General features: G+C 51.2%; 3 protein-coding genes across 10 annotated transcripts in view; 2 read left to right on the top strand and 1 right to left on the bottom strand.

Moving 5' to 3' along the window:
* Positions 1-1,418: 1,418 nt before the first annotated feature.
* Positions 1,419-12,440, bottom strand: UNC45B (unc-45 myosin chaperone B). Of its 3 annotated transcripts, none has more exons than XM_048324763.1 (21): positions 12,226-12,440; positions 12,036-12,119; positions 11,742-11,911; positions 11,438-11,474; positions 10,994-11,169; positions 10,354-10,443; positions 9,720-9,887; positions 9,329-9,497; positions 8,882-9,052; positions 7,871-8,042; positions 7,323-7,623; positions 7,058-7,152; positions 6,249-6,390; positions 5,667-5,807; positions 5,354-5,481; positions 4,818-4,884; positions 4,375-4,488; positions 4,169-4,284; positions 3,184-3,301; positions 2,928-3,083; positions 1,419-2,220 (listed from the first exon to the last, which is right to left on the bottom strand). In XM_048324763.1, exons 3-21 carry the CDS (start codon positions 11,901-11,903, stop codon positions 1,954-1,956), a joined length of 2,790 nt encoding a protein of 929 aa, XP_048180720.1. In that variant the 5' UTR covers positions 11,904-11,911; positions 12,036-12,119; positions 12,226-12,440; the 3' UTR covers positions 1,419-1,953. The 3 variants fall into 3 exon arrangements, with proteins under 3 accessions (XP_048180720.1, XP_048180721.1, XP_048180718.1); XM_048324764.1 differs by having other exon boundaries at positions 12,281-12,440; XM_048324761.1 differs by having other exon boundaries at positions 12,036-12,440.
* Positions 12,441-13,691: 1,251 nt separating this feature from the next.
* RAD51D (RAD51 paralog D) lies at positions 13,692-19,849 on the top strand. 3 transcript variants are annotated; one of them, XM_048324766.1, is made up of 11 exons: positions 13,692-13,851; positions 14,431-14,540; positions 15,144-15,205; positions 15,362-15,480; positions 15,704-15,785; positions 15,889-16,023; positions 16,446-16,541; positions 16,725-16,815; positions 17,551-17,621; positions 18,489-18,656; positions 19,312-19,849. In XM_048324766.1, the coding sequence occupies exons 2-11, from the start codon at positions 14,459-14,461 to the stop codon at positions 19,393-19,395; spliced, it is 990 nt and encodes a 329-aa protein (XP_048180723.1). In that variant the 5' UTR covers positions 13,692-13,851; positions 14,431-14,458; the 3' UTR covers positions 19,396-19,849. The 3 variants fall into 3 exon arrangements, with proteins under 3 accessions (XP_048180723.1, XP_048180722.1, XP_048180724.1); XM_048324765.1 differs by lacking the exon at positions 13,692-13,851 and adding an exon at positions 14,009-14,114; XM_048324767.1 differs by lacking the exons at positions 13,692-13,851; positions 15,362-15,480 and having other exon boundaries at positions 14,122-14,540.
* A 2,387-nt stretch (positions 19,850-22,236) lies between these two features.
* RFFL (ring finger and FYVE like domain containing E3 ubiquitin protein ligase) overlaps positions 22,237-24,574 on the top strand; it is a 30,946-nt gene continuing 28,608 nt past the window's right edge. For 2 of the 4 annotated variants that reach the window (XM_048324344.1, XM_048324347.1), the window contains exon 1: positions 22,253-22,336. The gene's annotated coding sequence lies outside the window, so the exon portion shown is untranslated. Of the gene's footprint in view, positions 22,337-24,574 lie in introns of all 4 variants that reach the window. The other 2 variants (XM_048324348.1, XM_048324346.1) reach the window with 2 other exon arrangements.

The following is a 24,574-nucleotide window of genomic DNA, read 5'->3' as shown; positions in this document are numbered from 1 at the left end:
CAGCCCCCATAGCCGCTTCCGCGTCTCCGCAGCCTCCCTGACCCCGTTCCCCCACACATCGAGCCCTCAGCTGCCCCACCTTGGTCCCGCATCCCCTGGCCCCCGCTCCCCAGCCCCGATGCCCCGTGCCCGCTGCCCCTCACAGCGCTCTGCTCCCGCAGGCCCGGCCGCGCCAGGGCGGAGCCGCCCGCTTTGCCCCACCCCTCCGGTGGTAACAACCAATCACAGCGCCCGGCTCTTCCGGCGGGAGCCAATAGGAAAGCGCGTTAGAGGAGCTGGGGGCGGTGCGAGCGGTTCCCGCCCTGAGGAAGCCTGAGGTGGCCTGAGAGGGCGAGGGTGTCTCTGTTAGTGTAAAATGGGTGTTTTGTCCGTGTTTAGCTTAAAAATGCCAATAAATGGCTTTTGCGGAAGTTATTGCTCCACTCAACTTCAGCAACAGTCAGTTAGTAGAACCCAGTTGCTCCAAGGAGAAGTTTCTGTGGGAGAAGGAAAGCTTTGCCCTTTAATACGAATGGCATTTTGTCTTGGTGTCAGAGATGGTGGTTAGGTAAACCTGTTTAGAGTTAATGTAAAGTACTTTCGAAAGCCAGATTCAAAATCCCTAAAACTGAGTATCCAAAGATTGAGAGCTAGTAGATAACAAACCGTATTTTCCGCCAGGGAATGTGGTTCCCTTGGTTTGGAAGAACAGTCTGATATCCTCCTGCTGTGATTATAAAGCACCAGTGATTTCACTGAACGTGTTTACATTCATTGAACACAGCTGGAATCACCATTCAAATGAATTTGCCTTTAGGTCATCAAACCTATTAGGTTAAAATTTTCAATGTTTTCCAAACTCAGGACACTAGAGGCACTTTCCTTTTTTTTTTTTTTTTCCTTTACATGCAAGAAAAGACTATCTCCATGGTTCCTTTCATAACCCTTAACCTCAGCATTTCATAATGGTATGCCTATTGTAAGCATCACTGATATTTAGTATGACCAGAAATATTTAAATACGTTTGAATTAATATTTAAATCATGAGTGAGTAACATTATATTTATTACATGCTTAGGGACTTTCCCAGGGACTAAAGAAAGGGTCTGTGATTTCTTGTGCTGTCCACAGACTGCATTAAGAATCTGTGCTTGAATGAAAACATTTATGTAACGAAGTTTAATGTGATGACCCACTGGTGCAGTGCTTCTCATTCTGTTTCTTTTCATAAATGGGATATTTTCAACATTCCCTGTTGAGCCAAACACTGTGTGACACCTTTGTGGTGACTCTGCTGCATTTGGGAACACTGGATGGTTTGCAAGGAGTGAAAATTCAACCTGTGCTACCAATTACTCCATTTTTCCACGTGTGATGCAAGACTGCAAGTGAGACTTGCCTTAGATTCTCCGTTGGCTTAATAAAATCAGAACAGGAATTCCACATGGAACGAAGTAGTGAGTTTATTAAGAGTTCGTCCACCATCTTCACACTTTGGCACACAGCTTAAAATGAATGAACAAAAAAGCACACAGCTAAAATCCTATTTTCTGACTACAGAACAGAAGGCACTTAACCCTCCCTGTTCCACCACTGCTGGGAATTCCAGAAGTACCAGGAGCTGGAGGTGGATGCAGAACAGATTTCAGCCTTGTTGAGTTTCCTTCCAACAGCCTCCTGACACATCTCCAACACAACCAACTCTTTTACAGCTGGGCCTTGAAGCTTTCATGATTATCAGCAGAATGGGGGCAGAGAAAGGATTTTACACCATCTGGGAATTACTCAGGTGGACACAAATTTCCCAGGCAAATTCCCTCTTTTTCCTCCCACAGCTTATGGATCCTCCAAAGTTGTCCCCAAACTATTCAGTGCCTTGACAATGGCACTAGATTCTCCTCATGGCTCTCACTTTTCCATATTTCTCTTTATTTTTTCCCCACACTCAGCCGTTGTTGGTGCTTTTCATTCCCTCACGCCTGAGAGAGAGGTTTGATCAGCTCATAATCCATGCACTTGCTGAGGCAATCACGTGCCACGCTAATGATGTGCTGCTTCTTGGGATGATCCTCCTGCTTCCCGACGTACGTCAGGATCTCCAGGAGCTCTGACTCCACCAGCTTCTTCGCCAGCTCTTTGTCAGCGCAGATTAAGTTGAAAGCAATAACCAGTCCTCGGTGCTGGACCTCCATGTTGTCATGCAAGCAGAGCCTCTGCAGGATTTCAAGCCACTGGGTGGTCTGGAAGGGAAAGAGAGATCGTTAGTACTGATCTGAAGAATATCTCAGCCAAGAATATGACTTTTGCTTCCTTCAGCAGAAGGAAGAGCAATACTCATGTCACTTATGGTTATTTCATTCTTTAACTAAGGAAACCTGACTCCAAACATTTGCACCCAATTGTTCTTACACTAAAGTCAGAATCTTCCACGGCACTGGCACCACATGAAACATGTTTCATGTTTAGGCTGCTGCATAGTCCCTGTGAAAAGAATCTGACCAGATTATTGACACAGCTGAGATGACCAGGACACTCCCCCACCCTGAGCTTCCCTTTTGGCTTGATTAATCATTTTTATCTTAACGAGCTCCAGTGTCCAATTATGTGTGCAACACAACAGGGTTTAGGAGTTCTCAACCACAGCTCTTCAGACACTCAGCCATGCAAGATCTGGGTTCTCAGAGCCTACAGATCTGTGCAGGGAAGGGAGATTCTTTGGGATCACTAGGTTATCGATCAAGCTCTTCTCATTTCAGGGTGAAACAGGGTTTGGATTTCAGGTTATTTGTCAAAATGGACTAAGAGCACGCACACCCAGGTCCCAGCTTCTCCAGGTTCCTCACTATCAAACTAAATTGCATCTTCCTTTTGAGAGGCATTTTCACATCTGAGCCAGGACCCTTGCAGGGTACATCCACACTGCCCACAATCAGAGTTATGCTCTTACCACTTGAGTCATCTTCGAGCAGAGTTTCTTTTGTGCTGCTGTAAGCATGGCCAGGGCTCCTGCTGCTGCAACCTGGACTTTCTCATCATCCTCACCACACAGCAACACCACCAACTTCAGCCTGTCATTGCCGTCAGCCACAAACCGCTCTTGAACCTAAAAAAAACCCCAGAGATACCCAGAGATAACACAATTAGGGATGGCTCCTCACGGAGACAGGTGCACGCAGTAAGGCTGGAGATGCCCAGCGAGTTACCTCCTTGTTGACCACCAAGTTGCACATGCACTCTGTGGCTGCCTGTCGAAGTTGGTCGTGGTTCTCAAACATGTAGTTTTCAATATCTGACAAGGCCTTCTCTTTGATTATCTTCAACCTGTGTCAAAGAGCAGTGAAAAAACCACATTATAGGTGTGAAAAATGAGGTTCACTCTTAGTAAAATTTTAAGGAAAGTTTAATAAAAGGGACAATTTGGAGACAATAGCAAAAAGGGTATTACGGCTGAGTGCTTTGGCAGAAATCCAAAGGCACAACTCTACATCCAAAAGATCATCTTTAAAAGGATATCTCTTATTGCATATTCATTACAACCATACATAATTCATAAATTCTTTGGAGTTTCTGTGTATCGTCCCATCAGCCTTATCTTCCTCCTTGGCTCCATTCAGTCTCTGCTCCCTCCATAAATTCTTCTCTCTGGTTTCGGGTCTTCTCCTCTGATAAGATACTCCAGGAATGTGAAGGCTTTCTCTGCCTATCTTTTCTAAATTGACTACATAAACAATAGACATTCTATATCCTGTATTCCATTACAGAACCTAGGTGAAGTTTTCCTAACATTAAGGAACATAAAAAATCCAACACCACAATACATTCATAACAATTACGTAACATGCGAAAAGCCAACATCACAATACCATTTATAACAATAGGTCAAGCAGTAACCATCTTATCAAATATTAACTGCAGGGAAGGCCTTGAAACAAATCAGTGTCTGCAGCACTGGAGCTCATGGCATGGTTCATTCCCTGTCTAATGCAGATGAGGTTCATGTCTTTGCTGTTTTTGTAGGAAAATGTGCCACTCCCCTTTTCCTATTTCAAGAATCTTTTAGCTCTGAGACCTCTGTAGCTCTGCCAAAGGTGGCTCAAACTGGCTGGTCTTCATAGTCCAACAAGCGTTCCACTGTAATTCGCATTCACTCCTGGGGAGGAAGGAAGGTTAAAAAGCAGTAAAACTCACCTAAGTTTATCACTCCTTCCTGAAAAGTTTGTGAGACCTAACAGAGCCTCGTAGTTCTGGAGGCCATCTCTCTCTGTGTTCAGCAGGCTGACGAGGGGCCTCACCACCTCATACACCTAGAAGAGAAGGCATGTATTAGCAATTTTCATTTGCTAAAGGAAGTATCAATGCTTTTGTTTTTATTGTTATTTTTTTTTTAAGTTTACCCTCTCCCCTGGGAATGCAATATCTGGATTGGAGATAGCAGCAATTTTTGCCAGAGCGTGAGAAGCCTTTATCTTGCCAACATCCGTGCCTTCCACAGCCAGAGGTATCAAGGCCTGGAGATACACAGGAAAAAGCATTCAGTGTTCTGAGAAGATTTACAGGATTGCCTTAACAGACTAAAACAAGTTAAAAATATCCCGTAGCCCTCTGTGATGTCTTGCTTTTGTTCTCAAATAGGCACCACACCAGAGCTTGTAGCTCACACAGTCACTCCAAGAACATCACTTCTCTGGAGCCTTGCAGAGGTGGGACTGCAGTGTCAGCGTGGCCCCAGGGGGCGACAGCTTGTGCTTTTCTGTCACCGCCCCTCACTGGAGACACACCACAGGCGCCCAGCAGACATTAACAGCACATCAGGAACTTCAAACATAAAAGTGATCACCTTCCCACCGCCTTGAGCCACAATGGTCCCCCGGTCCTTGGGGTCTTCACACAAGGCAAGAAACACCCTGCAAGGGCACAGAACACTCAGTGAAACAGCCACGCGGGACAGCAAACAGCCAACAGCCCTCATGAAAGGGGGCTGAGGGTTTTGCAGGAGTGCTAGAGCCACCAGGTAAATTCCAGATGCTTAACCCAGTGCACACAGCATTCTATGAGGAAGCAGCAAATGGCACAGTAAGAAGCTTCCAGATCTGTAAGATGAACTCTCTTCCAGTCAGAATCGATACAAAGAACTAAAAATTCAAAATGCATCCTAGCAAGGCATCCCTGTAAGCCAGCTTCAAGGTCAGAACGTGGATTTTTATGATATTGCTGAAGAAAAACTTTGGTTTAAAATCTTTCCTCCACCTCCCTTTCATCACCCCCTCTCAGGCAGAATGCACCTCCCCACAAACAAGGAGCCAGCCCAGATGACATCCCCATGGCACAGGGGCTGCCCAGCACTCCCAGCTCCTACATCAGTAGTGAAGGCACCTGGCAATGAGCTCCTTGCTCTGGTCTGTCAGAATGGCACTGTCAGCCTTCACCATGCAGGCCAAGGCAGAGACAACCCCGGCCTTCAGCAACCGCTTCACCCGTTTCACCACAAAATCCTTCTTGTCCTGAGGAGAAAACACTGGGAAAGGATTAGCCCTTAGCTGCCATTCTACCATCCAGCTACCTAACAGCCAAGCCTGGTTGGAGAGCAAAGCGATTTCAGTCTGGAGACAGGAGACCTGAAGTCTGTGACAATGGATACACCAAAGAAAGTCTTTCTGAGCAGCATCTCCAGCTGGATACAACTCACCTTTGGATGCTCCTCAGGCACGTGCTGCTTGGAGAATTTTGCCAGCTGCACCAGCTCTGGGACCAGCTCCTTGGTGTCATAGCTGTTGGTGCAGTTCACCAGTGCAGAAGCCACGGAATACAAGATAGTCTTGTCGCTTGCCTGCACAGGAAAATAAAAGCTTGTGTGAGGGTGAGGAGGGCACAGCAGGAAAACAGGTCCCTCTGCGCTGCCATCATGGTGTTTTGCACTGGTGGAAATGTTCTTAGCTTTATGCCCAACTTTATAGCCCATGGCAGGGAAAACCAAAAGTTTTCATAGTCAAACAAGGTGTTGAACATCATGAGGTGCTGTCAACACCTTGATGCCTTTGGTTTTCATGCAGTTGCTGACAGTAAAGGTAGGAGCAACCTTCTTCAGAAGAGAGCAGGATGGTAACAGCCTTGAGGTGTCCCTGGGGCACAGGCAAGACTGAAGTTCTGCTGAACCACAGGTGAAGGGTCAGGGTCACAGCTCCTTCTGACTGGGCCACAGTGCAGGGCTGAAGAGCTGGGAGAACTTGATGCTACCAGAGGAATGAGGGAACAAGGAAAGAAGATAGACCTTGGCTAAATCGAACATAGCTTTCAGGGCTGGCTCATCCTCAACAAAGTCATCTTTCACATCTGCATCGAGGGTGAGGTACGAGAGCCCTTCCACAGCCCATTTCCTGGTGCGGGCATCAATGCTGGTGTTGCACAACCACCTGGAAGAGAGAAAAACACTCACATTTCTATCTCGGGAGCCAGGACTAACTTACCTAGAAAAAAAGGGAGGAAAAATATATATTGAGGCTGATTCAGGCCCAAATATGTCCTCAGGTTCTGCTGCAGCTCCTAAGACTGGGGGTGCTTCCCCTTGAGACATGACCTTCCTCCCATGGTCCAACTTGTGGGATTTAAATGCTGCTGGGAATGACAGACCAGGACAGCTACTCAGCACTGCTTTGCCTTTTCCATCCCATGAAACACGAGATGCCTGCAGGAATGACCACCCATTCAGTCACTTCCTAACTTCATCCCACCTCCTTGGTTACTCCACCCAGCAAATTCACCTTCAGAAAGGACTTGTGCATATTCAAGGTAGCATTAATTAGGCTGTGCCACTCTGGCAAAGAGGGAGGCGCCGGGTTTGGTGTCTCCCATGGGCAGTGAGGGAGGGAGAAGGTTCATCTGGATATTGAGGCAGGAGGAACATATGGCTGCTTCAGGCACAGAGGAGCTCCAGGTCCCAGTGCAGTGGCTCTGGGGGCACTGTCAGCTGGCAGGCAGCACAGGAAATGAAGGCAACATGTGGGCAAGATCTCGTGGCAGAGGAACATACTGTATTTTGCAAAGATTAGAACAACTGAAGAAATCAGTGAAGTCACTCACTTTCGGCACTGCTTGGCTAACTTCTCAGTGGAGCCCTCAGCAAACTGCCGCAGGCCATAGTCTGTGCCTCCTGCTGAGCCCAGCTTGCAGAGACCCTGAGGAGGATGAAGAGGACATACTGGTGAGAAAGGCTTATTAATCCTCTCGTGCTGCTGCCCCAAAATAGCCTAAGCCCATCTCTCATTCCCAGAATCTCTCTCCTCTCCCAAGTCTGGGATAAGGCAGCTGAGTGTGGCAGGCAATAGAGGCAGGGCTGCATCCTTACCACCAGAGCTCGGATTTTGATCTTCTCATTCTTGGTCTTCTTGTAGATCTCCTTCAGGAGCGTCACCCCGTTGGTGATGATGAAGGTGGCTCGGCTCAGCTTGGTGGAAGCATGGATGAGGGCTTCCACAGCCACCAGCTGGTCAATCTCCCTCTCAGACCCACACAGGGCAACCATCATCTCCATCACTCCCTTCATGCCAAGCAGCTTGTTGCCCAAGTCAAAGGGCCCTTGCAGAACTCCAGACACAATCTGGATAGCATGGAGTGTCTTATCCATGTCTTGTGGGTCGATTTTGCTCCTGCATGGGATAGAGGGAGTAGGGTATGGAACAGCAGTGGGGAGGAAATATCCTCCCTCAACTGCACTGCTGAATCATATTGGTGTTTGGGAGTGCAAATTTCTGCAAAGCCTGTGATCCAGCAAGATCTCAAGCAAATAGTTATCTCCCAGAGCCCCAGTTTTGAACATAAGAGGACTTCAAGTGCCTGATCTCATCCTCAAGACCCCCTGCTCCTGCCCTCTGGGCCAGCTCACCCCTGACTCACTTGATGTACTCCTCACAGATCAGCCGGTAGTTGTCCCGCTCCGGGTCACAGCGCAGGTCGTCGTAGAGCTTATTTAGGAGGACAGAGGCAGTCAGCTGCGTGTTCTCTGTCAGTGGCAGGCAGTCAGGCATCTCAGGAATCTGGCCCACCACTTTCAGTATCTTTTTTAAGCCTGGAAACGATGGAGTAATATGGCTGTCAGAGGGGAGAGGGTCTGTGCAAAACTCAAAATACCATTCGTTACTTTTTTGCTGTGGAATAGCCAGCTTGGATGGTTTTCAAATATTTTGCAGCCTAATCACATAAGTCTTAAGCAAAAAAGACACTCAGATATTTACTGGGGAGGAGCTTCTGCTGGTGAGATTACAGGTTTGCAGAATCAGGCTTTTTTCCAGCTCTCAGAGTGAGATAAGCAAAACTGCATTAGGCCCCTGGCTGGATCTGTTATTTTTGTCAGGAAACATTAAACCTACTGACCCCCAAGGCTGGAGGCTCTGACTGAGGAAAACTCAGACACTTTCAAGAGATTCTGGATAACTTAACCCTCCTTTTGCTGAATTATTATTAAATAACTTCCATCAAAATGGTAACACACACATGCATTGGAATTACTACAAAAACACACAGCACACAAATTCCTCACCCTTGACCAGTTTTAGAATACACCAGTTTATGGGTCCACCAAGCTCAGCAGGTGGTCATCTCATCCTGTCTAAACCAGACAATTTATCCAAGACAAATCCTCCCAACATTAGCAAATACACTGGAGAAAACTAACCAGAGATGTTAGGCAGTCCTTTAGAAACTCAAAAATTCCTGTTCTTATACACAGTTGATTTTCTCTCAGTACTGTTTCCTGCTAACAAGTCTAACTTTGCTCCAGGCTTGCATGCACCAAGAAAAGCCAGAGAGGATTTATTTTATAGGTGAGACCAGTTCTTCAGGCATTCAGGCAAGAACACACAGCTCCACATCTCCCAAATCACAACAGGATGGCAGGGAAGGACTCACCATTGTCGATGACAAAGATGCTCCTGCTGTTGTCATGGTCTTTCAGGTCCTTCCTTGGTATGTTCTTGTTGAGGAGGTTGAGGGCTCGGTCTCGCCCTTGCCCAGACACTTTCTTACTGACCAGCATATCCAGCAAACGCGTTGTGATCATCCTCAAATCTTTCTTAGTGTCTACACAGAAGCAAAACAGTTACGAGAAGTTATCTCTGAAAGCAGGTGAGCTCAGTCAAAACCATTCAAAGCCATTGTGTGGCTGGAACAGAAATATTTAAGCTATCCATGAGGATAAGAGCTGTGTGCAGGTTGTCCTCCTGGACAGCTGAAGGGTAAAGTCCCCACTTCACCAAAGAACAAGGAATAAGGTGGAATCCCAGGAGCAGAGCCCTCCCTGCTTGGCCCACTCCTCCTGCAGGCAGAGGCAATGTAGAGCAGGTGATGTGCTGTTACCTAGCACTAGAGCCTCCTCTTTGCCGTGGTGCTCCTCCTTCCCCTGGCCCAGCAGGCAGTCGGTGATGGTCTGCAGGAGGTTGCAGACAGCCAGGGAGATTTCTTCATTGTCCACCGACATCCACATGCAAATGCTGTCGATGCCCAGGTAATGGAGAATGGCAGTGGCCTGGGCCCAGGAAGGAGAGAGCAGGACAGTGTTAGCAAAGACCTTTCCTTCCTGTGTCCTCTAGGCTCAGCTGGGACAAAGAAACTATTTTCCTCAGTGAATCCTGAATCAGTACAAGGCAGAGTTTTAATCTCCCCCCACTGCTCACGAACAACACAAACTATTGCAATTTCCCCCTCCCCAGCTGCAATAGCAGTGAAGGTCCAAGCATCCTTTCCTTACCCGAGCCTTATGTCCTGTGCACATTCCTGAAAGTGTCCTCACGGCTGCCAGGATCAGCTCAGGATTTTTGGTTTCTATCAGCTGCAGCAGCAGGTTGACCCCGTTATTCTGGAAAATCCTCTCGGCACCAGCTTCCTCCCGCCCCAGGACTATGAGGTTGTTTGCAGCCTGGGTGGGAGACAGAAGAACCAGGGGTCAGTGGCACAGCCCAGCCTCCAGAACCTCTCCGTGCAGCTCTGGGAGATCCTGGTGGGAGCCATCTCCTGACAGATGCAGCAGATCAGCTCAGACCCCACCAGACAGTTTATCCAGGTGCATTTAGGGATCAGCTCTGCTCTGCCCAAGAAGAGTGGGTCACTGTTTGGAGGGAATATCTGGAGGGTGGCAGAGGTGGACCTGAGCAGAAGCCTGGGCTGATCCCGCCTTTGGTATTTTGGGAGGTTGGGCCACCTTCCCTCGGCACAGGGGTGATGCCTCGTTGGGACATTTCCCCTCTCTCTGAGTGCAGTTCACCTCCCAGTTCCTTCCCTCATCCTCCGTCCAGGAGAGGTGGGGAAGGGAACGCAGTGTTCTGCTCCCTGCTGCAGTCTCTGACACCAAACAGCTATTTTGCCAAGTCCAGGGCAGTTCTCACCTTTTCTCGCTTTTCTTTGTCACTGTTCTCATCCAGCAGGATCTCAAACATCTTCTGCACCCTCGAGTCCGTGGAGAACTGAATGCGCAGCTGTGCCAAGAGAGAGCACAGAGCGTGAGGAGGAGGAAATCAAGGAGCAACTTTCCTTTTTCGCTTCAAGAATGCTCCCCACCCTCAAACCAAAGGCAGTTTAAGCTGAATAACAGGAGATATCATTTCTCAGCAATCAGCATCCATTACCCATTGCCACCTGGCAGAGCCAGGCCTAAAAATTAATTTCTGAGACTTCACAGTAGGGAGTGGTGCAAGGATTTCTTCACAGCATCCCTGTAAGGGTAACTGTAGCAACGTGGCAACTGCCACACCCACCCCGAAGCTGATTCAGTCCCATGCCGAGACTTTTCCAAGACACTCAGGACCAGGCTGGCCTCAGGAGGAAGCTGCCACACTTTTCAATTTAACCATTCAACACAATCCTCAGATTTACACACATCAAGTACGAACTTCCAGTTAACGGAGCCTATTTATCCCCCTGTATTGCCACGAGTTTCCAGTATGACCAACAATCCATTGATGTAACCCAGGGAAAGGATTTCCCACCTCTGGTCTGTGAACCCAGGACTGTTCCCTTGGCATTTACCTTCTCCTGGATGTTGGCCCCCAGTCGTCTCAGGGTCTCCTGGAAGTTTTTGTTGCGGGGTTCGAGGGTGGCACATTTCTGAGCATCTTTGAATGCTTGGTCCAGCTTCCCCAGTTTTTCCAGGGCTTGGCTGCGCCGGTACAAGGCTTTGATATCCGAAGCATTGATGTCAATAGCTGGGAAAGGGATCCAAAACACCAGGCATCAGAGCTTGCTGCCTGTGCAAACTGTGGTTTGCTCTGTTATTAGCATCAGTCAGTGCCTGGTCAGCACTGATTGCACCAAACTGGAACAACATCATTTGAACCTCCAGGAATTCCCTTGTGGCATCAGCACTTGGGTGTTAGTGGACATCAAGGAATAAGGCCACAGTGTTCCAAAAGCAGATGTGAGAGCAGGCTGAGCGAGTGTACCTAGCTCTCCTCATAACAGCCCCCTCCTTACCTCTAGATGCATCCGAGGCTGCCTTGGCATATTCCTCCTGTTGAACCAGAAAGGAGAGATTTGTTAGCCATGGAATAGCATGTCCCCATTCCTGATGGACACTGGAACCTCTCTGTTCCCATTTCCCCATGGGACACCCCAGTGAAGCTCCAGCACAAGCCCAGAACATGTCATTTCAGACCAGCTGGAAACACCCTATTCAATGAACAGACAAACCACCCAGTCCACAGCCAGTGAGTGCCCTTGGCTGCCTTCCTGCTCCTCTCCCCCTGAGCACTGCCCAGGCAAGGGGAGCTCTTCTCACCTTTTTGAGGAAACAGGCTGCCCTGTTCCTGTACAGCACCGCCTGCAGCGCCTTGTCCTTGTTGAGCTTTATGGCTTGAGTGTAGCTTTGAAGGGCTTTCTCATAGTCACTGGCCTGAAAATATTTATTGCCCTCCTCTTTCAGCTGGATGGGATCCTCCATCTGGAGAGCTTGAAGGAAAAACATCAATCTGTGTCCCATTTTCAACTGCCTCAGTTGCCTGCCTACTCCCCCAAGCTGAGTTCCACCATGAGACTGACATATAATTAACACATATTAATAAAAGTAGCTTACCAGACTGAAGAGTTTTGAAAATGAAGACCTAAACTGCTCTTCAAGGCTGTGGCTTCTCAGAAGCTTTTCCCACCAATGTAGATCCTTAGGAGTCAATTAAAAAAAAAAAAAGAAAAACAACAACAAAAAAAGGAATTAAAGAAATTTGCCAGCACTACAGAGAGTCTGTGTGGCTCAGGAAAGAGCTCACTTCCCACTCCACATTTGGGCAGGACCTGGCAGCTCCTGCTGCCTGTCAGTGTCACCTGTCACCACAGCCTGTCCCCTCCTTGTCCCCTCGTGCTTTATACGCCTGGGGACGGCTGGAAGCCAGGGCCAGCTCAGGGGGCACCTGGCTGCAAGCAGGCAGCACCCCTCTGCAGCAGGAGGGAATCCTCTCCCACCTGCCAGGCAAATCCCAGCTTCCCTCTGCCTGCAGAGCTGCACAGGGTGTGGGGAGCAGGAAGCGGGGGTTCATGCCAAAATAGCCCATGGCTGGGATGGCTGACCCCTGTCACAGTGCTCAGACCCTTTTCCCTTTCCATTTAGGGAAGCATGAGACAGCTGAGCTTCAGGGACAAGTGGCCCCAGGCCAGCAGCTGCAGCAGTGCCCAGCACCTTCCAGAATTCCCTGGGATGGAAAGCTGACTGACAGCCAGCGCTGCCTCCTCCTCCTTGCAGGGCCTGCGGGAGCCCATCCCGCTGGACATCTCACCCATGTCTGGCGCTGCCACTGGCCCCACACGTGGTCATTCAGCAACACAGTGACATTGACTAACACAGAGGTCTGGACTGGAACATACTGGAACTGTGTGATGAGTGGCTCAGTTTGAGTGACACCAGCAGACAGAGTAGCACTGAGCTCTAAGAGAACTGATCCTTTCAATCTCCCCTCTTTCCCAGGGGTCACGATGAAGGAATTCTGCTTTGTGACTTATCTCCCCCCAAACACAGGCCTTGCCTTCCCCAGGGTACCTACCAGCATGCCAGCTATAAAGCAAAGGGGGGAACTGGCAGGATGGGGAAATGACTGAGGAGAGCATGGGCTGACCAAGACACTGCCAGGAGGAAAAATATCATTGTCTTTAATTCTGTGATCTGTGTTGTGGCTTGTGGCTCTTATGCAGCAGGGGTTGGCACAGGACTGCCCTGCCCATGTCTCCTGTTTGACTGGCACCAGCAGCATTGCCTGGTCCGTGGCATTTGGGCAGGAGGTGATTCCAAAGCCATTTGCAAATCCCTTCACAGCACATCATCAGCACCACAGCTGCAGGCAGCTTCATCAAGCGCAGCTCCCACACCTTCACCTGTTTGGGAATAGTTCCAAGGTACAAGGACAACAGCTGTGGAAAGTGCAAGATGCCACCCCTGCTTTGGGTAGCCTCAGTGCAGTGGCTTTTCCAGCATTCATTTGGATTAACACACCAGAACCCCCTTCCCACATGGTTTTAGGTACTGGGGAAGGCTCAGCTGGCTTCATTTCAGTACTCCTGGGATATAGCAGCGCCTTTCCCACGTCAGGCAGAATGAAGCCACACTGTCACAAAGCGGCAGCACTGCAGGTAAACTCAGTTACAAAATCAAAGGGTGTTGGGTGCTGCTGATGCTCAAGGCAGAGCTGAGAGGGCAGGGCAGGCTCAGCAGTGAGTGCTGAGAGCCCTCTTCAGGCCTCGGCTGGGAAAGAAATACAGAATAATAATTAATACCCCAAAAATATCTTTACCAGGAGAAATTCAAGCCCCCAGTACAGCCAAGGAGGGGCACAAGGCTCCCCACACCTGTAGGACAGCAGAGCCCCTCAGCCCTCCGTGCAGCTCCATTTCCCCACCGCTGGCTGGTGAGCCTGGACAAACCCATCCCTCGGAGCGTCACAGATGCCGGGATGGTTTGGGTGGGAAGGGAGCTCAGCGCTGTGCTAATCCCGGCGGAGGGGCTGGGGAAGGGAAAGCCGAGCGGGTTGGGAGCGACGGGCCGGGGAGCGGTGCGGGCCCTTCCGCCGGCGGCAGGAAGCAGGAAGGGAGCGGGCAGCGACCGCGGGCCCCGGCCGGGGCTGCGAGGGAGCCCGCGGCGGGGCGGAACCAGCGTGGGGCTCTGCCGGAGGTGGCTCGGCTTGGGGAATGTCCCTGCCCGGGGATGGGGTCCAGCCGCCCGCTGTGCTGCCCCAGCCGCAGCGATGCCCCCGTGCCCCCCGTGCAGCATTTTGGGCTGTTTGGCCCCAAAGGGGAATTAAACACCCACCGTAACCACCCATCCCAGACACAGCTTGGGTGGCTTCTCCCCTGCTCCAGGGGCAGGCGCCATGCATGGCTCAGTGTTGGACCTGGCAGGGCAGGGTCGAGGGTTGGAGTGGATGATTTTAGATATCTTTTCCAACCTCAATGATTCTATGAATTCCACCCTCCCATCTCCTTTGCAGGTCTCTGCTCTTCTCCCACGCTGTGGACATGGTGGTCCTGCGGGCTGGGCTCTGCCCTGGTCTCACTGAAGACATGATCCAGCTTCTCAGGGCCAATGGCATCAAGACAGGTAATGGGCTGGCATCAGGGTCTCGGGTTGGGGAATATCATCCCCTCTGCACTTGGTGGACCTGTATCATCCCAAATCCTGGGAGGATGGTGGTGGTTGAATATCCTTCCATGTCCTCCTTGCTGGATGTCTTCTGGGTCCTCCTGGGTGGATGCAGTGAGTCAGGACTTCTCCACAGGAGCAGAAGAGTGTAAGGACATGATAGAGATCCCTGCAGAGGCTTGTTGAGGATTGATCAATTATGGCTTTTGTTCTGGTATTTCAGGAGGGTTTGTGCAGTTTTCCTTCTGAAAAATGCCCAACTTCCTGGAATGCTGCACCCCGGGCACCTCCTGCCCTTAGAGGGGAAGGAAAAGGTGCTGGGCTGCTCTTGAGCAAAACAAGGAAAATGTTTACCAGCTTCTTTCCCTGCTCTGTTTTGCAAGAAACAATTTGTTTTGTGATGGGGCCATCTCAGAGGAAAAACTCTTCCACTTGCAGTGTTGACAGAGGGCACAGACACTTTGCCTGTTGGTGCAGGTTTTGTCCAAGCTGGTTGTCTTCTGGTGTTTGTGGTCTGATCAGGCTCAGCTTCCAACCTCTAGTCCTTCATGTTATTTGCAGTGGTGGACTTTGTGTCTTCAGACCTGGAGGATGTTGCCCAGAAGTGTTCCCTGTCTTACAAGGTAAAAGGGACTACTCCTAAGTCCTGGTACATTAACCAGGGAGCTCAAAGCTGTTTGGCTCATGGACAAGGATGGGCTTATCTGGGGGGACCTTCTGCAGCAGATACTGGCCCTGGACTTGCTCAGTCCCGTTTCCAGACATCCCTCTTCCCCCAGGCACTGGTTGCAGTCAGACGTGTGCTCCTGGCCCAGTTCTCTGCCTTCCCTGCCAACGGAGCAGACCTCTATGAGGAGCTCAAGAGCTCCACTGCTATCCTGCCCACTGGCAGCCCAAGGTGGGTACATCTCCCACCAGCTCTGCTCGGGGCTGGGCTTGCTGCACAAGGCTGTGGTTGCCAGCACAGGCTTTGAATTTCAGTCTCCAAGCCATCCCCATGCACTTGTCTGCATTTGGGAAGGGGACTTGAGGCACAAATATCTGGGGAGTGCTGCCTCCCGGTGCCCCTGCCATTCTGGCTGAAGGGGTGTTGATAATCCCACCTTGTGTCCATCCCAAAGCCTGGACCAGCTGCTGGACTCGGGGCTGTACACGGGGGAAGTGACGGAGCTCATGGGAGCACCGGGCAGCGGGAAGACACAGGTGAGTGGGGTGGAGGGCAGGGGAGAGGACAGGTAGGGTGAAGATGGTGCCATCAGGGACGTGAAGCAGAGGGACATGTCGCACCCCGTCCCTGTTCCCCCAGGTGTGCCTGGGCATTGCAGCCAGTGTGTCTCTGAGCCTCAAGCAGCACGTCCTGTTTCTCGACTCCACGGGGGGTTTCACTGCCTCCCGTCTCTACCAGATGCTCCGAGCCCAGACAGAGGATGAGGAAGAGCAGGCAAGTTCCCCTGGAGCTGGTCCCTCTGCTCTCTAAAACTCACTTTGCTCTTGCCTGCAGAAAACCCCAGAGATGATTTGTCTTTCCAGCTCTGCCTTTGTCCCCTTTTTTGGGTCCAGACTCTTCCTTCCATGGCTCGGTGGGTGCCATGCTCAGGACAGACACTGCCCTTTGTTGTTTTTCTCGGGAGAAGGGAGGGACTTTCTGGACTTGCAGGACTTCGCTCCCTGAGCTCAATCCATGTTTTTTGTTCCATCAGTGCGATAGGGACTTAATTAATGTGTTAATGGGGTGGAGGCAAATGTGGAAGAGTAAGGGTCTCTGACTCCATGGCATGGTGTGAATGCAGAGAGCTGGTGGCAGCTGGGGCAGGAGGAATAGGACAAGTCCTGGGGAGACTGAGGCTGTGTTTTGTGCCGCAGCTGGAGGCTCTGCAGCGGATCCAGGTGGTCCGTGTGTTCAGCATCTATGAGCTGCTGAGTGCCTTGCAGGAGCTGCGGGATCGCCTCTCCCAGCAGGTAGGAGCAAGGCTCTGGGCCTCTCTCCCTTCCCCAGAGCTGCAGGGAGGGCAGCAGAGCTTGTGTGCCTGACAAGTGACTCCAGACTGCCTCATCCTGGGGGCATTGGAGCCTCTGTGCAGCTCACAGCCTCCAAAACTGCTGGATTTATTACTCCACATTGCACATGGTGCCTCCTTGCAGGTCGTGAGCTCCATGGGACCTCTCAAGATGATGGTGCTGGACTCGGTGTCGGCTGTGATTTACCCTCTGCTGGGTGGCAGGCAGTCAGAGGGTGAGCTGTGCCACTGTGTGTGCCAGGAGGCTGCAGAGCTCTCTGCTCGTCCTGAAGAGCCTCTTCCACCCATGTGTGCTGTGCTTGGAGTGGGGCTGGGGCAGGACAGATGTGGATGTGGATGTGACTGCTCCCAGCTTTTCCTTTGGGGCTGGATAAAAGGGGGCTCTGTTTGCAGTGTTAGCAGCAAACACTCCAGCTGGCTGTGGCCATGCACGTTCATGGCAGTGGCCTGAAACCCATCCAGGGGAGGCACTGAACTCTTTGCCCATACATGAAAACTTCTTACCGTGTCACAAATACAGCACGGTTGCTGGCACAGTTTGCAGAACTCTTTCTGCCAGAAAGGACCATAAATCAGAAGTGAGGATACCAAGGAGCCCCCTCAAGCACCTTCCAGAGGGTCTTGCACAGCTGGGTGGCAGCCAGTGCTATCACAGGAGGTCCCCTCACAGCCATGGGCTGTAGGAAATGAAGCTGTGAGCTGGAGAGATGGGTCCTGTACCTGCTAAATCAACCTGGCTAGCTTTGTCTGGAGCTTCTGGTGCTTCTGTAGGGTTTTTTGACCTTGGGCCATCTAAGATAGGACAGGCTGAGGAATGGTCCAGTGCAGGTGTCCATGAACACGAGCGCTGGCACTGAATCCAGTGCTCCTGCAAATCCAGATGTCAGCTGCTTCCAAGATGCACTTTGGGGGCTGATCCCCAGAGAGCCAAATGCTTTGTCCTGCTCCAGGTTTGGCCCTCATGATGCAGCTCTCCAGGGAGCTGAAGACCCTGGCCAGGGAGTTCAGCCTTGCTGTTGTGGTGAGTGTTGCTGGGCTTTGTCCTTCATGTGCTGGTGTGTGGCAAGGAGCCATGGGGAGGCTGTGGAGCCTGTGGGAGAGGGGACCCCACTCTCAGCTAAGCCTGAACCCCACAGTGCCCTGCTCCCTGACATCTCTGCAGCCCGCAGATGTCTTGTTCTGAGCATGGGGCAAGACCTGGGCTGATGTGCTGCCTCCTGCTCTTGCTGTCCTCATCCAGCATGGCATTGAGCAAGGCAGAGTTAAGTACAGGCAGATGGAAAGGCTGGTTGTGTTTATTTTTGATAAAATACTGTTCATTTAAGGGGCTGGCTAGCTTCCTGGGTAACCTTTCAGTCACCTTACAGGAACTGCAGGGCATTGCATCATCCCACAGGAGCTGGAAAGGGCCCTGCTCGAGCCTTCCCCAGCTCTTGGCCAAGCAATTGCATTTACCAATGCACCCAGACGGGTGGGTGGGACCACAATTAATGTGTCTGAACTGGGAAGGCCACACCAGAAGATGGTGGGCTGCTGAGCCTGGCACTGGAAGGTGTCGAGACAGTCCTGCCCTTCATTCTGATGAAATGACAAGGACAGCATGTCTGGAAGGACACTTGGAGGCCCCAAGTTAAACTTTGTGGTGACCTCAGCACCAGAAGTGATGCAGCTTGCAGATATGAGTGAGCTCCCTGAGTACTGTCTGGGGCAATTACCCGGGCTGTGTTTACAGCGGGTGGCAGAGGAGCTGAAGGAGGGCTCAGGATGGAGAAGGAAAAACCTTCCTAGAAGTAGCAGCCTGGCCAGGATTTCCTGGTGACCTCCAGCGTTCCATTACACCGAGTGGCACTGCTTTTCCTGGGCACTGATAGATCTGTTTGTGCTGCAGGTGACCAACCAGGTGACAAGGGACAGCAGCACTGGCCCACTGAAGCCAGCCCTTGGCCGCTCCTGGAGTTTCGTGCCCAGCACCCGGGTGCTGCTGGAGAGCAAAGAAGCCACCTGGGAGAAAGCCACCACACAGCGTGTTGCTTCCCTGGCAAAGTCACCCCGGCAGGTGAGCCTCCCTGGATCCATCCCTTGGGAATGCAGGAGCAGCTGTGGGACTTGGCCCTGGCTCCTGTGGAAGTGGGGCAGGACCCAGCCTCGCTGGGTGAGCCCTGGCAGTGGGAGAGGAGCTTGTGCAGCCTGGCTGGATGCTGCAGAAGAGAAGAGCATCTGTTTCCAATAGCCTGGGCTGGTATTTAAAGGCAGGATAAGTGAGTGGCAGCACTTCCAGTCCAGGTCACTGTATTCCTGATGTTGGTCTCACTCTCCTGATGGTGTGTGGGCAGTGAGAATCCCGTGGAAATGGCTCTGACACCTTCAAAGGTGACTTCAGCTTGAGCACTGCCTGAGCCTCCTGGCTCTGAGCCTGCTCTGCTGCTTGATCCAAACAAATTTGGGTATGGTGGTGTGCTGGGCAGCGAAATGCATCCTGGATGTGCTAAATAATGGTGTGTCTGGGGATGCCTGAGAGCAAGATGTTCTTTCCTTGCTAAATTGCATTGCCTGTTTTATCTCTGCATTCAGCAGACCCAGTTAAAACAGGGGCACCAGCAGAAGGAAATCCTCAGGGCAATGTAACTGGGATTTTTGGCTCAGAGACAGGTGATGGAGGGATGCTGAGTCCAAGCAGTGTGAGGATAAGCTTTGCTCTGTTCCTCCTTCAGCCGACAGGGATACAGGTGGAGCTGGACATCGGAAACGGTGACGCGTTGGAACCGAGCCCGGTGACACCCACACAGGGACTCTGATGGGATGGAAAAGCAAATGTCACAAGGTTCAAGAGAGCTGCACAAAAGCAGGCAAGCACTGAAGGTTTTACAAACTGACTCTGAGACTCCTGCAGGCCTGCGAAGGACCAACATAAAAAAATCTCTTGTTATTCTACCCTGTGGAAAAACTGAGTCTGGGGTTCCCTGGAGACCTCCCTGTCCAGAAAATGCTGCCTGCAGTGCCTGGGCTGTGAGGGCAGCAGGACAGCCAGGTCCTGCACTCTGCTGCAGGCTTGCCTTCACCCCCCAGAGCCAGCCCTCTCCTCAGGTGTTGTTTGGGACCAGCTGCATTGTCCCTGCACAACCCCACAGCTCCCCAGTCTGGTTTTGTTCCCCCCGTGGCTCGCTGCCCTGTGGTCCTGGAGTTCTGATCATCCTCGGGCCCACAGTGGGCTTGGTTCAGAAATAAAAGAAAAAAAAAAGCTGTTGCACATTGCTGTGGTTGTTGAGAGCTGGAATTCAATTAATGACAGCTGCTCTGATCTTAATTAGAATGTTGAGCTTTAGTCCCCAGCAGGACTGGGGTGGGACAGGCTGCTGATGAGCTGGGGCATAATGAGATGCTTGATCTTCCCTTCTCCCCAGAGTAACACCAGGCCCTGTGGGGACCTGCTGGTGTTTTTGGGGCACAGCTGGGCTGTGTAAAGACTTGCTGATAACTGATGAAGGTTCTGATCTGCATCAGCTGAGGCAGATGGGTCCTGGCTGGTACCAGCTGGCCCTGCTTGATGCTCAAGGACCTATTCAATTGCATGTGGTGATGTTTAAAATAATCTTTGCATGCTCTGCTGCTTTTTAGCTGCTCTTGCCTGCTCTTGGCAACCTCCTGAGGAGAGGGGAGGCTTGGATGTGGTGTTTCCTCTTGATCCCAGATGTCTTAGACACCCTCATCCTCAGCATAAGAGACCTCCTTGGCAGGTGAGCCGAGCCATGGCTTGCACTTCAAGGCATCTGACAGAGAATTTGGGAGCTCGGACTAATCAGAGCGTGCTCATTAAACTAATTATGCAGCAGCACAGCTCCTGGAGCCCTCTAAGGCTGTGCTTGGCACATTAAATACATAATTTTTACTGAAAACTTTTTAAAGTTGTGGATTTTTTTGTGTTTCTGGGCTCTTCGAGCTCAGGAGGGGAGGTGTGGCTCTGGGGATTGCAGCCTGGATGGAGGGGGTGAGGAGGAAGAGGATGGTTTTCCTGTCTGCTGGAGACCTGTGCTGATGTAACCAGAAATTTACCTTATTAGCTAATTTGTTGTTAATTAATTCCTTATTAGCTCCTCTCTTGGAGCTGTGGATAAAGAGCTGGTACACACAAATTTCAATTACGAATTTATCTCTCTGCCTCAGGTTCTGTAGGGGAAGCAAAGCTCTTGGGGGGGAGTGTGTAGCAGGGAAGAGCCAAATAGAAACCTCTGGGGTTATATTTGAGCCAAGAGGTCTTTCCAGATGTTTCCTTCCCCTAACCAGCAGGATGAGAGGAGGAACAACCTGCTTTGAACCCTCATTAGAGTCAGCATGAGACCAACCATGTGTGCATCTTCCCTGTGATTCCCTGAGAAATTACAAGAAATTCCACTCTTGCACTCAGTCACCAGGGAGTCACGGGGTGGTGATTCAGCAGGCACACTGCCAGTCTGCCAGGAAAGGTGATGGTGGGAAGTCTGGGCTCCTCCAAAGCTTCCCATCCCAGCTTCCATTGGCATAGCCATGACTGGGGGGGATTTTCTCTCCTTGGTATTCAGCTAATTGCAGCTGTGGGAGTTTTTTGCCTTTTGGGAAACATCTGGGTAGGTTGGGGAGGGTGGTGTGATTTGGGGTCTGGCTGGGTTTCCTGTGGCAGCTCCTCTGCTCCCAGGTGTGCTCCGAGGTCACAGTGGTGTCCTGAATTTCTGGCTGTGTTGCTGCAGAGAAGGCGTCACTGTGGGTGCTGGTTATTGCACAGTGTGGGGACAGCAGGAGGGTTCAGGTCATGGGAATCTATTACCCCATCTGGAAAAACCTGACTTCCTGCTCAAGCTCATTTGCCCTAAATTTGCATGGTAAAATCAGGCTTAAAAGAGTTTCTGATCTAAATATCCTCATTCAGCCTTTCCCCTTCATGCTCAGACAGGCACTCCTGCAGCTCTGTAACGCAGAGCTCAGGATGTCCTTTTCCCCTGCCTCTTCCCCATGCCCAAAACAGCTGGAAAACTCCTGGAAATGCTTGGAGCAGGGCGGTGAAACCCATCCCAGGGCAGACAGGGCACATCTCACTCCAAGCAGCAGGGATGCCTTTTGGCACTTAGGGCTTATTTGCCCTTTGATAAGTATAAAATACACATATAGATGTGTGTGTATATGTATAGGGATGTGTGTCTGTCTCTGTATCTCGGGATGAGAGAACCAGAGTCTCAGGCTGTGCCAGGGGAGGTTCAGGTTGGACATCAGGAGGAAGAAAGGGTGATTAAACATTGGAATGGGCTGCTCAGGGCGGTGGTGAAGTCACCATCCGTGGGGCGTTCAAGGAAAGACTGGACGTGGCACTCAGTGCTCTGGTCTGCTTGATGAGGTGTTTTCCATCCTGACTGATTCTGTGATCTCTCCGTGTATGTTCACTTCCCGTACAATGCTGATAAGCCCCGTGAACACCCAAGAGACTCCCCCAGCGCACAGAGGACCCCGCAGTGTCCCCTCCTCTTCCCACCTGCCCGCGGCGGGTCTCGAACCCGCGCTCCTCGGAGCCTCTGAGGGCGCCTCTGAGTCCTCCTGGCCGCCAGGGGGCAGTGCGGCACCACCCGGCGTCCCTGGGGCCGCTCCGGCCGCCCGGCCCCGCGGGCAGTTGCCATAGCGCCGCCGCCGCCGAGCGCAGGCATTGGGACGGGACCGCCCGCTCCAGGCCTGCCGGCCCCGCCGCCACCCGGGACGCGGCTCCTCAGGGGGAAGGTGAGGCGGCTGGGGCCCTGCTGGTGTTGGAGGGGCTGTGGGGCACTGAAGGGGCTGCCAGGTGTGAGGGGTATGTGGGGCTGTGAGGCCTGGGAGGGGCTGAGAGGGTAGGGGGGCTGCCGTGTTTGGGGGGGTTTGGGTGTGTGTGAAGCTTCAGGGAGGCTGACGGGGTTTTGGGGGGTGGAGCACTGAGGGAGCTGCCAGGTTTGGGGAGTGTGGAGCATTGGGGTACAGAGGGGGCTGGCAGGTTTGGGGACGTGTTTGAGGCTTCGGAAGGGGGCGGTGGGAGAGGCTGCCAGGTTTGGGGGTGTGGGGCAGTGAGGAGGCTGCCAGGTTTGGGGGGGGTGTGTGAGGCTTTGAGGGTGCTGCCAGGTTTGGGGGGGTGTGTGAGGCTTTGAGGGTGCTGCCAGGTTTGGGGGGGGTGTGTGAGGCTTTGAGGGTGCTGCCAGGTTTGGCGGTGTGGGGCAATGTGGGCTGCCAGGGTGGAGAAGGGGTGGGTGGGGTAAGGGCGGGGGGCAGGTACATATGGGGTCCATGAGGCTGTGGAGTTGTCACTGAGGGTTATCCACGGGCTGTGGGGTGCGGGAATGGCTCTGGATTGGGTTGTTGGCAGGTGTAGGAGGACAGAGGGCAGGAGGGGCTGCCAGAGCTTGGCGGGCACAGGGCGGGGGGAATGGGGCTGCTCGAGTTGGGACAGGTGCAGCACCTGGGTTTTGTTTTGGGGGTCAAGGGGCTCCCTCACAGGATTTCCCTAATGAGGGGGAGTGGGACTCTGGTGCAACCTCTTTTTTTCATGTTTAAAAGTGGTTATGAGCAACTCTTTCCTTTCTGAATTCTGCTTCCAAATGCCCTCTGGGGTTCAGTAGGTTATTCTGCTCAAATTGCTATGAGAGCTGAGGAATTCTGGATAAGCACCAGCCTTCTGTAGAGCTCTCTGCTTAAATTATTGTCTCTTTGCATTTTAGTATGTCCAAAGTGTAATTTGATGTTAAGGACCCAAATTATTTCCTTCTCTGCTCAAAACTGGGGGCGTACTGCAAAGTGAAAGCTGAGTAAGTCCTTCCTTTGCTGCAGAAAGCAAAAGTTCTTCAGAAAATAGAAGTCATCTGAGCAGTTTGTTCCTGTAAGCAGGTCAAGGTGTTTCCTGTGGGGAAAGTATTGACTCATCCTCCGGTTTCTTAGCAGTATTTCGGTGTCTGCAGGTTAATAAATGTCAGCTCTGCAGTGAGAACAGAGTCCTGCCTGAGTCTCCTCAGGTTAAAAGGCTGAGGATGGAGAGGCTCAGTGTTTGACCCTGTGATAAAGAACCAGTTGCACTCCAGAAAAAAACCTCACACCAAAAACTCCCGTGTTTCCCTACACTGCAAGGACAGCCAGGCGTGCTTAGTCAAGTGTAACACTACGGGTAGATAGGAACGGTTTAATTTTGTGCCTCTTAGATTAAGCTGTGCTCAGGGTAATGTTTAATTGGCTGAGACAAAAGGGGTTTAAAGGGGTTTGTTTCTGTGTTTCATTTGAGCTCACTTCCTCTTCTCTGACACACAGCGTGTCTTCCTTGGGGAGCACAGGACGTAACCTTGGCTGTTGGTTTGGGAGAACTGTTTCACAGCTGTGCAGGGACTTGTGGCAGTTTTCTGTTCTTTCTGACCTCATTGTGGGCTTGCTGAAGAACTTAATGGATGTACAAGAAGCTTTTTTAGCTCTCCATATCATTAGGATGGGAGATGACAGGTGTATTGTAAGTTGGTATTTTATTGTGTTTACGCTGTGGTGGGTTGTATTTCAACACTTTGAAGCTCAGATTTTAAGATAGATGATCATTAAGGCATATACATGATTGCATAAACAAAAAGAGTTTTAACTCTTTGTCTTCCCACTGTTACCTCATTTTTCCAGGGCTGAGAAGTGGAGCAGAAAGCTATGAGCTTTAAATGTTTATTACAAATTCCAGATCCCTGGGTTTACCTACCTCCACCTATCAAATACTGAATCTCCTTAACACATTTGTGCCCACAGTGATGGGGAGGGGGATCTTGTAGTCCTTCTCTGTAATCATAATTGTTTTTGGTGGCACAACTGGGTCTAATGAACCAAAACAAACACCTTGGGCTGTTGTGTTTCCCGTGGGGGTCTGGAGATCCTGGAGCAGGATTACCCAGCTGCAGCACTCTGTGTCTGCTTATCCACTCAGCTGTAGCAACTGAACTTTTAATTAAAGGCTGATTGCCTTGACAGTGG

The sequence above is a fragment of the Corvus hawaiiensis genome, chromosome 20 (genome assembly GCF_020740725.1).
Source record: "Corvus hawaiiensis isolate bCorHaw1 chromosome 20, bCorHaw1.pri.cur, whole genome shotgun sequence".
NCBI classification, from domain to species: domain Eukaryota; kingdom Metazoa; phylum Chordata; class Aves; order Passeriformes; family Corvidae; genus Corvus; species Corvus hawaiiensis.
This window is presented reverse-complemented; position numbering and strand designations above follow the sequence as displayed.